This window comes from Amblyomma americanum, chromosome 8 (genome assembly GCF_052857255.1).
Source record: "Amblyomma americanum isolate KBUSLIRL-KWMA chromosome 8, ASM5285725v1, whole genome shotgun sequence".
In the NCBI taxonomy this organism is placed as follows: domain Eukaryota; kingdom Metazoa; phylum Arthropoda; class Arachnida; order Ixodida; family Ixodidae; genus Amblyomma; species Amblyomma americanum.
Window position 1 is genome coordinate 1518922 of NC_135504.1, and position 13891 is coordinate 1532812.

A 13891-nucleotide genomic window follows, 5' to 3' on the forward strand; every position below is an offset into this window, starting at 1 on the left:
AAGGAAGACAGCGCAGCAGAGGTCGTGTCGTTCAAGCGTGGAGGTGGCAGCCGTCGGATGGTGGGTCCGTGCTGCCGTGGACCTCCATTGTGACACCGACCCAAGCCTAGTGCTTTCCTTGCAAGCGTGGAGGTGGCAGCCGAGGGATTGAGGTTCCCTGCTACCTAAAAGCACCCTTGGATAGCCTGTTTTAACCCTCCGGCGTTTCGGGCCGCCGTAGACGGGATCTCGCTACGATTCTCCTGCTTCTGCCAAGTTCTTCGGGCTGTTGACGGAATCCACCGACGTCTCCTTGTATTCCTCACCGCTTCTAATACCACCTTGCTCTCTTTCGCCACTTCCCTCGACGCAACGTCAGCTGCGGGTCGCACTACATCCACCCGTGTCCGCCCTGTCTGCTTGGCATCCCCGCTTCACCTGGCACGCTTAGTACCTGGTGAACTCTTTCCGTTATTCTGTAGTGTTGTATGCATGTTCAGGGTGTGTATTTTTTTGTTTTCGTTTCCGTTTCTTATTGACCCCTTTCCTTTAAATTATAAATACGGCTTCGTTTTGTTTTGTCTGATCTCTTTGTTGTTTCGTTCGAACCTGCACGCGATAGCGTTCCCCTTCGAAAAGTCGGGGACGCGTTACCAACTCGCGAGAAATATACAAAATGAAAGCACAGGCGCTGCCGTGCACATTTTCGCAACGGAATAGGGCTGACGACAGTGTTTTTATCGGTGCATCCTGATATTACAGTACTGTTTCAATGTCGAATAGAATATTGCCGCGATTATTTGCAGTGTTCGTTCGTTTTTCAAATCTGCCGCCACACCACTTTATCGCTTTGTTTGCGACGCAAGACGCGACTGGATTTATCTCGATTGATCGCAGGCAGGCAGACCTGATTCTACGTTGCTCCGGAATGTTCTAGTAACTTTGCGCTCTTTATCTCGAAAGTTCGCTATCAGCTTTAAATTGAGCACGGCCGACAGCGGCGGGCATTCTGTTCGACGACCGCCGAGCACGCTTGTCGCTTCGCCGCCGCCGAGTGATTCAGTCCATTTTGGGTGCAAATCAGCCCAATAAACAGTTTTCTTTTAGAAGACCCTTTCGTCCGTCTTCATCGCTGCTTCGACTGCCGTCACCACTACGTGACATCATCCTCCCATTTGATTATTCGAAACAATCAAGCACTGTATGTTCAAAATTATCGAAAGGAACCGAATGTGCTCTCAAATGTTTGAAAACCTTTACAATAATCAACATGAGGCGCTAATAAGACGCACAGTATTTAGCTTCGACGATTGCGCCACAAATAGAGGACACGCCGATGCTCCATACCATTCTGCAACATGCAGTGTGCATGGAGTCAAGGTTTCAGCTCCGCATTGCGGTCCATTTGTCCACCCCGTACCTCAAGCTGAGGTTGACTTACACGGGCACATTTCGTGATGTTTTTACTATACATCGCATTCTAAATGACTCTTCATACTTTCACAACTTTCTCTCGCATGCATTTTGTTGTTCTTCGTGAACGGACGACATCATAGGTGCACTGTGAAATCTGAAAACTGGTCTGAAATCTTTTGATTCCATGTATTCCTACGAGCGCTGGGCCCACTTCTCGTCCCCAGTTTTCCGATGTTCGATTTTCCAGATCGGTGTTCGTCTATAACTTGATGATCATCTAGTGAATATGCTGGCATTCCATCGCAACCTGCTAGCGAAGATTAGTGGCGCGTCTCTTAGCTGATATACCATTATCTCCCAAGTTATAGCACAGTACAGCAGCGCTGCACTGGTGTTCCATTATCTAGCAGGAGTCTGCGTTTTCTAGACATATTAGCACAGGCAGCTAATGTCATATATATTTTCTTTATGACAATAGCTACATTATTGGCGTTCGATTCGGCACCGAAGGCGCACAGTTCTTATTCGACACGGCTTGGAAAGCGCACTGTTCGCTCACCCATAGCAATATTAGACAAATCAATGGTGATAGAGAAAATTATCACATGACGTGCGCTTCTGAACTGCATGGCTTGTGAACGGTATCCTCCGTTCACACAAGCGAAATAAGCAGTGCTGTTCATAATAGCGGCACATTAAAGCGACATGTGGAACGAGACGGCCCGCAAACAGTCACTTATTTTCCAATACGCACTAATATTAACCAGGTATTCGAAGCTAAATGGACTAACCGAAGCACGTGTCTTCCTTACCTTTGCAGATGACGTAGTCTTTTGTATTGTCGTCACACTCCCTCTCCAGCTTTTTGCATTTTTTCTTCATGGCTTCGTCGCACTCAATTTTGTTTTTATCTGTTGAGAGCAGCCAGAAAAAATGTTTGCCAGGATTTCGAGAAACAGTGCGTTCCGGGAGAAAGTGCCAACTCTGCATCGCTTTCTCGAAAGGCTGCTGCTTACGGCTCCCAGTAACAAACTCTCGGCAACCCGCCCATTTTAACAGCACCAAGCCGACTCTGACCCTTAGAGTGAGGGCTCTCACACCAAAACAAGCGCACCTTTTTCGCATGTTCTGAGCCATAAGTGTTGAAAAAAATTCATCTCTACTCCTGCTTTTTTTCGTTCACCAAGTACAAGCGCTTTTCCACATTATATCGTCTCACTCTTTAGGCGTAAAACACGCGAGCTGCGTCCCCAGATACTGCTGCATCACAAGTTCTTGACGACGACTTAACCTAACCTAACCTGACTTTCCTTGAGAAGAACATGGCCGCTTTTCCAGAGCTGCGCACTGCCCGACTTGTATTCGACTGAGTCCTTTTTCTGGTGCACACAGGAGAATGCTCACCGATGAGATATATTACAGGTGCCCAGTGTAACGCCCTAGGTGTCGCTTGAACTCCGTCTCTTCGGTTTCCATTTTTTCACGCGTTTTCTCTCTTTCATGTCCTTTTCTACTTATTTTGTTGAGAATAAATGGCAGCAGCGCGAAATAGTATCCAGCCAAGGGTGCTACGAAAAACTCTGCATGAATTAGTATAAGGCCCAGCTCCGAGGGGATGATACGGTTTTTGAAACCCCTAAAACCAATCCTTGTTTTCTGTGCTTCCTGTCCAGGAGTGCCTATCTTACGACTGATCGCTTCTGGCTCCAGCTCAACCGTTGCATTTCAAACTAAAGCACGCTGCTACTTCAGTTTACATCTTTATTCCACATAAAGAGGTCAGAGTGACTATCCCGAGAGAATAGCTTTCTAGTCGTTCTCTTCCCGACTCCTGTGAGCTACGCTTGCACTCGCAAATATTTTTCAGCCCCTAGGCGCTGCCGTCGTCAGATGTTCCGCACGAGGAACTCATGTATAATTACGAGAATAGCAAGTAGCCATCATCTGCAAGCTATACGAAAATCCACATGCCTTGCAGTTTTTCTGCCGCGTGATTTCGTTATCCTTCCTATACATGATATAATGAAGTCCAGCAGAATCCGTATGAGTTCTTAATTACGTTACGTGTTCGCACACCTCGCACCGATTCTGTTTTCTCTATACGGTTTTGAGTCGGCCGAACAACTCATCACGAATGTTTTACCGAGTATTTTCGAAAATCCCTGAAATCACCCTGCCTATAATTGAAGGAGCTGTTCTTCGCGAACAAACCCTCGTCTTAGGAGCTTGTCACATAATTTAAAATCAGAAAATTGCGAAATACAAAATCACTAAATTTTTTTAGCTACCCTTTTGATTACCACAGGCTCATAGGGATGAGCGCTTCAGAGAAAAATATTTTGTTTTATAGCACGCGTGCTTCGACGCTGAAGTGGCACCGTTGTCCCGTGAGAGCTTTTCTTATTGTGCGTGTTATGGTTCAAGGCCGCTAAAAAAACTTCTTTACGTAAACAGTACCTTGGTGGAAAGGTTTCACTTAGCTGCTTTACAAAGCAATCTAACACTTTTGCATTGATACTGTCTTCCTCAAATCAGTATTTAAAAGTTAGCTAATTAGACTTACTGATTAAATAACTTTGAAGAACAAAAATACCGCAAACAAGGTCACGTGAATCTAACCTACCCTCAGTTGGTTTGACGCTGCAAGGAGATTCCATGTTTTGAAAAAACTTGGTTATATTTAGCTGGGACACCTGGAATATCGGGAGCCTAGATGATTAAGTGAGAACGGTATAATGAATACCTACCTACGCACATCGATGTGTTACGGATGATTTCGCATTCCATGCCCTGATCTTCGCATGTCTTGTTCATTTTCTCATTGCATTTTCTCTGCTCTTTCTCTGTGGAAAAACCAGGAAAACAAATGTTTAAGGCGTGCTAGAATTGACGAGGATGTCGAGGATATTCCATTTAGGTCTTTACAGTCTATACAGCCGCAACGGCTACCGTCTCCTAACATTTTTCCCAGTCCGCAATGCAAAAGGCACTGTCGAGTTGAAACCAACGAGTTTGTTGCCTTGGTCTTTTTCACCTTTACTGATTATTGTTATGTAGTATATAATCAACAAAAGTGAATGTTTTATTTGCACTGTACGTTAAATATGCGTAGGTAGCCTAATATAACCGGACGCCTACTGGAAGCTACAAATCCAAAACTTAAGAAAGTAGCTGGAACAACATTCTCTAAATCTGCATTAATTTTTGGGATATCAACAATGTAAATACAGCATTTCAAATACAGTCCTGTATCCTTTTAGAAACCTTTGCTCGCACATAAAGACATTAAACTTTGACCAGGAACTATATATAACCATACAATGTAAACGCGAAAAAGATATATTTATAATCAACGCTTCTCTACACTTATGTAGGCTTGGCGTTCAGGTCAGGTTAATAACGCATAAACCGCATATAGGTCGAATGGGAATATATAGGTCGACCCCGTTACCTTGAAGTTGAAAAGGAGAAAAAGGAAGAAGGAAAACTGCCCAAACGCAATTCCTTTACAACACAGGGTGCATCCCCGCATTACTGAAGCTTCCGTTCTCACTCTAGCCGCGGCGTCGAGGAAGAGGGCTCTTTTTCACTAGCCGCATGGCGCAGTGCCTCGTCCACCGTTGCATCAAGCCTGTTGCTTGTGCAGCACTTCTGGAATGCATTCTGGGCCCCGGTGGCTGGCGCCAGGCGGACAACACGTGGCTGCAGACGGTCGCAAGCGACGCCTTCGGGTTCTCGCCCACTCACTGCATCCCACCTGGCGCACTCTGCGCTTAAGAGGCTTGCTCAGTACAACGTCGCGAGGCTGGCGGGTGGACGCCATTCCACCAGGGATAACGAAGAGGTCCGTCCCAGCATCACTAAGCGCACGCTTTGCTGCCTCGGTCTGGTGACCGCGAAATGCGCCCAGGACCAGCGTGCTCCGACTACGCAGAGGCGCACCGGCGATTCCACGGCAAGCGGATCTATTCGATCACCTCGATCATGCACCCCTTTTTCATTGCCACGCACGACAACACCTGACGGGAAAGCTCACTTCGGAACGGCCTCCTGCTTAGAAATCACCAAAGGCAGCCGCTTTCCACCTTCAGCTGTGCAAGCAAGCCTGACAGCGAGCCGCGAGTGCTCACTTCCTGTCGACACAAGTTCGCGCCGCGTTCCACGACTGTGGTGGACGAAGGCATGTCGAACCACACTGGCGTCTCGTCGGCGATCTGTCGCAGCATGTAGTGGCGCTGCTCTCGAAGCGCAACCACGGACCGCTGGAGGCTGACCAACTTGTGAGCAAACTCCACCGGCAGGATTGCAAAGCATAACAGCGAGCAGGGGACAATACACAGGAGAAGAGCAAACAGGGCGGTGTCTCGTCCCCTGCTCAGTTTTATGTTTCCTAATCATGCCATACCCTCTAGCCCCTCATCGCTCACTCTCGGAATTGCTCCTGCAGCTTCTGGCAGCTTCTGGCTTCTGGCTTGTATAGACCGCTATATAAGAGGAGGGGTGATTTTAGCTTGCTTTCTGCAAAATCACGACTTTTATCCCGGTTTATGCGGTAGATGCAGCAAGCTGCATTCATACGGCACATTCGCAGCGTGTGCTATTGTAATATAGAGTCGTGCAGTGCAGAACACTGTGGTATCTGTTCTTTATTTCTTTTTTCAGCCTCTCAAAAGTAGGCAAGGCGTTTTGCTGGAGTTGAACACGAGGACTGATGAGATTATGATAGCATAAGTACTTTCGTGATTGGAATCTGCTGCCTTTAGCATTCTCCTTGAGCTTCTCGCATAAATATCGACATCCCTTGTCGCCGTGCAGAACACCATTTAAACACCTCTCAATCTATTTTCTACCGAATCGCTTAACACACTGAGGAGTGCCTTCAAGAGTAACAGGAACGCTGAGAAATAACGTTAATTTCATATCTACTGTCTAAATACTCAACAGTACGTTGATATACACAAAATAGTTTAAAAGTGACAGAAAAGTTTCGCGTTACCTTTGCAAACGACGATATCATAATTTATATCATCGCACTCCTTTCCCACATTTTCACATTTCTTCTTCATGGCTCCGCTACAGTCAGTTACAGTATGGTCTGTTAAGGATGGGCAGAAAAGGAATCGTCAGGCACTTGAGCGCAAATTGCTCGTAATAACATTGTTATGACATCTGCATGCAGCATCCAGCACATTGCAATATTTTTAATACAAGCTCGCCTTTGCAGCCATTTACACATGTCCGTCCAAGGTCTCTCGATAGATTATTAGTTCGCGATCGGGTCCCCATTTAAAGAGGTGTAGTAATATTTTTGTGTATCACGCATAATGCTGTCTCCTTTGGTAGATCACTCAGCTTCATTTCATTTTAACCAGATTTCAATACATTGCCTAGCTCGAAGTGTCGAGCTAAGTGTGGAGTTCAGTAGGACTCTACACGCTTTATATTGTTGCGATCTTTGGCGTAGAACCTTTGGCTGCAGACCAGTACAGTGCCATTTGCTCGCAGCATCAGATGACGTTACAAAATACACTCTTTGGGTGTCTTTGCTGTTACACAGCTGTGCACCACAGTCGTCATGTCCAGCTAATTTCAGCCACTTCTGTACAAAGGCCAGTGTGCATCATTGTCGTAATCCACGATACTCCGCTCAGCGGGTTTCGTTAGAGCAGCGCGACCTCATTCCGTAGTTTGGCTTTTCTGTCTGCCTATTTTTATTTCTCTTATTTTCCGCTTACACTCTGCCCACGCGTTTTTTTTTTTTAATGAAGGCATTTGCTTCACTGCATGATTGCGCTCCATGCGATGGCGTTTGCGTATCTGTGAAAGCGTATCCAGACTCCCACCGAGCACACACCATATACTGAATACCTGGATTGACGCAATTTTTTTTCTTGCAGGTCCCTGACTCGTGAATCGACACTGCCATAAACTGGCACATGAGCGGTCTACGGCTACAGTTCTTGCCTCATAAGTTGTTCCACCCATGTCCCACCTTTGAGCTTATGAATTGTGCTGGCACCTCTCCCATGTTGTAGCCATGCTCTCTCGACGAATACAAATTAATAATTCGGCCGACCACTTACAGCACCAGTTCTAACGCAAAGAAATGGTGCACCGTTCCGGCTCTTTTTTCAAGTCCTCAAGTAACTTGAGAAGCCCAACAGCGAGCTCTCTTTTATAACGTTGTATTAAAAATAAACACTGTCTAGCTGTGTCTTCATATTGTTGAGGAAATATTAGCCACAGTGGTGTCTACCGACTACTACACTCGTTTCCGAGCTCTTTATCCTGTTCACCGCTTCGCCCACTTATATCGCCACCCTTGTTATCTATGACATCCATTACTTAGTGAACTTACCACAGTTCTTGACGCTTATTTTTCTAGCTTCCAGTTCAGGATGATAATTTATTACACCTCTAGCTGTAAATCTCTGTATCGGTCTTACTTACTTTCATGAGTCCTAATTTCATGCGCAGACTCGATAAACCAAGGGCAAATATTATGCGAAAATTGACAAGCAGCATATCTGGGAACACCCCAGCCTGCCGATAGAATACAATTAACTTGTCATTGGTTCTTGTGTTCCCAGGTCCTTAACAGAATCACAGATCCTTGACGAGTTTTAGTATATTAAAAATATTTTATTTTCCCCCCATGCAACAGACACAATAAAACTTGCGTTAGGCGTATGAGAAATCTTACTGCCATAAAACACAACTTCCATGACAGGATATAGTTTCTGGGGTTTAAAATTTTTCATTAATCAAGTTTACCGCTGAAGGCAAGCTCGTGATGTGTTTTGAAACGCGCTACTCCTATAAAGTTCACACCTTTTTCATCGCGAATAACAACGCAGAATTCACTGCGGCTTGACAGGCCTTAAAGTATCTCTAAAGCTATTAGGCAACTTCCTTAACTCCTTTACGACCTTAATTCTAGAAAGTGTTTCCAGGCGGTTTTATGTTTTGCGATATTTTTTTTTTAATCTCATTGAACAGCTTTTTTTTTTCGCGGAGAGAAACATTAAGTCAATACGTACCTATGCACACTGAGGTGTTTCTGATGATCTGGCAATCCATGCTAGCATTCTTGCAGACCTTTCCCACTGCATCGCTGCATTTTTGAGGCTCTGGTTCTGTTGAAGGCAAAACAAAAAATAACTTCTACATTTTTATTTTTTTCCTGCGTGCGATGGCAGGAGTCGGTGCGCAGCGTTCGCTTAACCGTATACCACGTGTTGCAGGAAAGAATAAGCAAGCTTCAAAAATAGTTTTTTTGTGGTTAAACTATGGCTTTTGCGGCATAGTGTTACCAGTGTCGGTGGACACCGGCAAGTTCGGCATTTTTATAAGTAGTAAAGTGGTTAGCTAATTTTTGACAATTAACATTCTAACTATAAATGTTAGATGCCTAGTTGCAACTGGAGCTTTGGAGCCGGTCGTCATTAATAGCCATGTCAGTTTTTAGAAGTTCGAAAAAGCGATTACAAATGGCGCAGTGGCTAGACAAAATTTTGGTTTTTTTTTTTTACTAGTTACATGCAGCTGAAAGGTTGCTTTGCCTGCATGCGTTTCGAAAGCACATGTATTCATTCGGCCAAGATGTCGCCATATTTTGCCGAGCCACAGTGCTGAGGATAAACACAGATATGGCTACTACTAACGATCGGCTACAAATCTCTAATTGCTACCAGTTGCCTAAATGTGATGTCAAGAAGTTAATTATCAGAAGTCAGTCTGCCAGCTGACTAAAAAAAATTCACCTGCTTTCCGGTGTATCCCAACATTTCTAATAATATCACGTAAAAACCATATTATTGTTCAAAAAATCTATTTTTGAAAATTACTTAGTCTTCGCTGGAACACCTGGTATAGGTTGGCAGTTTTTCACACTATGTCTGGTAAGATTTAAATGCCATGCGTATGCCACTCGAAATGGTCGCATTGCTTCCAAGTTGACAACAGCAACTTTTTTATGAAAGGAGAAAGATCTCGAAAACATCTCGCCGAAGCATTAATAAGAGAGACCTCGTACCTTTACAGAACACCGCGTCACCCGTGTCGTCGCATTCTGCGCCCATTTGCTTGCACAGCTTCTTCATCTTGCTGTTGCATGACGTGGAATTAGGGCCTATTGTGAGGGACGAGAACAACAGTAACTCTGAATAATGTCCCTTCACGCATAAACCGGAAACAGTGACACTTTTCCTTCGAACTTTTAGCAGGACTATATTTTCAGGAAACGCTTTAAATACCCTCCTACGTACAGTGCAAATGTGGTTCTATTTACATGCGCTCAGAAATCGTTTCGATCTGACATTCTGAATTCTGTGCGCTGTCGTCAAACTAAGTGGCATTATTTTTTCGCATTTCTGGACATTTGTGTAGAAAAAGCTGATATCCAACTTTTGACGAGTGAAAGCCTGATTGACTGAATCGATTTTGACACGCACTCTCGGTAAGAGTTCACCTCTCCGTGAATTAAATTTCTTCGGGTTAAACGGGCTAAAACCACGACAATTACTTGCATGCGCTTGCACGTAAACAACCTAAACAAATCCACACAACACTGCTAGCGCACCAGAAACAAAACTTATTGCTCCGGCCTCCTTTCGTCACTCCTTTCAGATAACCAGTTCCCTCCGCTCGCTGCAGCCACAACTGCGACTCGTGGTGAAGCTTTCATGCTCGTGCAGGCTGCCCCTTGCGCTCCGGAGCAGCGCCTCGTGCCAGCGTTTCGCAACACCCTGCTCCTCGAATCACTCTATTTCACATTGCACTGGCAGAGCACAACAGCACTCGGACTGCAAGGCGGTCCCTGCGCAACTTCGCCAGTACCGAACAAATGCAGTTCTCTGAAATCCGCATTCCCTTGTTAGAAGAATGACGACATCATAGATATATCTTCTCCTCAATATGTTCTATGCGACGCTTTTTTTCTTGCGGAGCTTTTTTTTTTTCTCTTGAAGTAATTCGTTACACAGAGCAATATACCAGCCTGCTGTTGTCAAAAGAAGTCGCTCACTTGTGCACGTCGAGGTGCCATTCTTGGAGATGCACGTCAGTCCGGCTTTCGTGCATTCATCTTTCTTTCGCAAGTTGCACTCTCTGGGTTTCCGCTCTGGGGAAAAAGGCGTGATACAAGGCACGCCATTAATTTTCGCAATGTCGACGCTTCCAGAAAAGAAATCAAAACAAGCTTCGCTCTAGTTCTCTATTACAGTGAGGGTATTTCAACAATGTGGTCTCTGTTAGCATATTCATGCTTGGATGGTACAGAACTTCATTTTTTTAAGGTTAACCGATAATATTATATAGCGATTTTAATACTCGAAAAAATCTTATCTGCATCGAAAGTTTTAACGCTATCTATTCTTGTCCTCACTGAAGGCAGGGAAATGCGTGAGCGTAAGAAGAGGCTGCTATCCACTCAGCGATCCGTATAACTTATGGAAATTACCGCACCTCCTCAGCACCAAACGGAATGTGCACCGTGAGGCAGTGTGCACCGAAAGCCACACGCATTGCACCCCTGGATTTCCGACATGCATGTTGTCACGACCTCTTCGTTTCTAAATACAGGTCTTGAATCTATTTTTCATTACACTTTCCTGATCATGACGTAAGCGTTCCCTTCTAAGTCAAGGAAAAAGAGCTGCTTGTACATCAGGCGCAATTCTAATGCCTATGAACAACTAAGCCGTTCTTAAAATCATTCGGCACGTTTGTTACCTGTTTAGCTAATCCGCATTTTCCACTCATGTGTTTATAGTGACCGCAATGTCTTTCAGCAGGTTGAGTTAGAAAATTACTTTCATTTAAGCATTGAATTTTAAGCCCAATATTTGCACGTGTCTTTATATAAATACCTACCATTCATGACTACAGCAAATTTTCGTCTCGTCAGATTACCTCGTGCATCGAGATAGCTGTTCCTTAGAATGGCCTATTCGGTAAATCTCACTTTCCTCACTTCCTTTCTCTACACGTTTGAGACGGTACATAAGGGTAAATAAAACAATTTACAGAATATGCGCTTGTTGTTCGAATAGCCCAGTTCAGGAAGACCTGCCAGAACTGTTGCCGTTTGCAGTGTATCGAGGGGAGAAAAACTCATTTTCTCGGACGGTTTGCATATTGGGTCAAAAGTAAGCGGGCGTGCCAAAGACGCCGAACGTAGCGAAGGGCGCCTTTAAAGGGAGATACATGATCGAAGATCGGGGCAGTATTATTACCATTGGAAAGACACGAAAACATTCTCATCATCAAGTAATCTGAAAGTAGGCTAAAAGAAACATCAATGTAATCAAACTTATCATCAAAAACAGACAGCCGCTTCGTAATAATTTATTACGCTACCCTCCTTCGGCGTCTCTATATCTCAGATCGATCAATGTAGGCTTGTTGAGTGCTTGAAAAGAAACAATCGCAAAACTCTTAAAGTGCAATGACTATCATGATTATGACACACCTCAGCAGCCACACTAAAGTGCTTGACAGAAAGAAAGAAAAAGTTTCATTTCTTTTTACATAAATGCAATTGCGCAAATCATGCGGCCCATTACGACACCGCGTTGGGGTGTGCATACGAACAGCCTTTGAGAAAGGTCCTGTGCCCAGGAGAGCTAGCTGTCAACACACCTTGTGGGGTAATTATCATATGCCCGAAGTTCCAATTCTCCCCATAGGCACAAGGCCCGTTTTCGTCGCAAATCCACAAGTGCGAAGCTTTAGCTCTGCTTTAAGCTGCCCGATGCACTTGTCGATGGCGAACCTCTCGAGCGAAGCGAAGGCTTTGCGCCGTTTCTGTTTTAAACAAGTGCTGGCAGCATTGGCCCCGTGTGTCCTCCTAACAGCCTGAGGTTGAACTCGAATAGAGTGTTCTAGTGGCAAAGAGGCTAATTTCATTAAAAAACGAGCATTTATCATTCAGATAAGGTTGAATATTGTGAGGTGCACAACACAGCCCAGCGTTGCGCGTGTGCACGTGCGAGAGGTGTGTGCGTGGCGACGGCGGCACGGAGCGTGGCGAGCACAAGGAGCGGAGAGCTGACGTCTCAGAAAACCGAGGTATAAAGGAAGACAGCGCAGCAGAGGTCGTGTCGTTCAAGCGTGGAGGTGGCAGCCGTCGGATGGTGGGTCCGTGCTGCCGTGGACCTCCATTGTGACACCGACCCAAGCCTAGTGCTTTCCTTGCAAGCGTGGAGGTGGCAGCCGAGGGATTGAGGTTCCCTGCTACCTAAAAGCACCCTTGGATAGCCTGTTTTAACCCTCCGGCGTTTCGGGCCGCCGTAGACGGGATCTCGCTACGATTCTCCTGCTTCTGCCAAGTTCTTCGGGCTGTTGACGGAATCCACCGACGTCTCCTTGTATTCCTCACCGCTTCTAATACCACCTTGCTCTCTTTCGCCACTTCCCTCGACGCAACGTCAGCTGCGGGTCGCACTACATCCACCCGTGTCCGCCCTGTCTGCTTGGCATCCCCGCTTCACCTGGCACGCTTAGTACCTGGTGAACTCTTTCCGTTATTCTGTAGTGTTGTATGCATGTTCAGGGTGTGTATTTTTTTGTTTTCGTTTCCGTTTCTTATTGACCCCTTTCCTTTAAATTATAAATACGGCTTCGTTTTGTTTTGTCTGATCTCTTTGTTGTTTCGTTCGAACCTGCACGCGATAGCGTTCCCCTTCGAAAAGTCGGGGACGCGTTACCAACTCGCGAGAAATATACAAAATGAAAGCACAGGCGCTGCCGTGCACATTTTCGCAACGGAATAGGGCTGACGACAGTGTTTTTATCGGTGCATCCTGATATTACAGTACTGTTTCAATGTCGAATAGAATATTGCCGCGATTATTTGCAGTGTTCGTTCGTTTTTCAAATCTGCCGCCACACCACTTTATCGCTTTGTTTGCGACGCAAGACGCGACTGGATTTATCTCGATTGATCGCAGGCAGGCAGACCTGATTCTACGTTGCTCCGGAATGTTCTAGTAACTTTGCGCTCTTTATCTCGAAAGTTCGCTATCAGCTTTAAATTGAGCACGGCCGACAGCGGCGGGCATTCTGTTCGACGACCGCCGAGCACGCTTGTCGCTTCGCCGCCGCCGAGTGATTCAGTCCATTTTGGGTGCAAATCAGCCCAATAAACAGTTTTCTTTTAGAAGACCCTTTCGTCCGTCTTCATCGCTGCTTCGACTGCCGTCACCACTACGTGACATCATCCTCCCATTTGATTATTCGAAACAATCAAGCACTGTATGTTCAAAATTATCGAAAGGAACCGAATGTGCTCTCAAATGTTTGAAAACCTTTACAATAATCAACATGAGGCGCTAATAAGACGCACAGTATTTAGCTTCGACGATTGCGCCACAAATAGAGGACACGCCGATGCTCCATACCATTCTGCAACATGCAGTGTGCATGGAGTCAAGGTTTCAGCTCCGCATTGCGGTCCATTTGTCCACCCCGTACCTCAAGCTGAGGTTGACTTACA

General features: G+C 45.4%; 1 protein-coding gene across 1 annotated transcript in view; it reads right to left on the reverse strand.

The window, feature by feature from the left end:
• The window catches only part of LOC144101614 (uncharacterized), a 112677-nt gene that overhangs the window by 39324 nt on the left and 59462 nt on the right, over window positions 1-13891 (reverse strand). Inside the window, exons 26-31 of the mRNA XM_077634756.1 lie at window positions 10421-10516; window positions 9431-9526; window positions 8436-8531; window positions 6392-6490; window positions 4143-4238; window positions 2208-2306 (exon numbers count right to left, since the gene is read on the reverse strand). Of these exons, the coding sequence (XP_077490882.1) occupies window positions 2208-2306; window positions 4143-4238; window positions 6392-6490; window positions 8436-8531; window positions 9431-9526; window positions 10421-10516 (582 nt within the window). The remainder of the gene's footprint in view (window positions 1-2207; window positions 2307-4142; window positions 4239-6391; window positions 6491-8435; window positions 8532-9430; window positions 9527-10420; window positions 10517-13891) is intronic.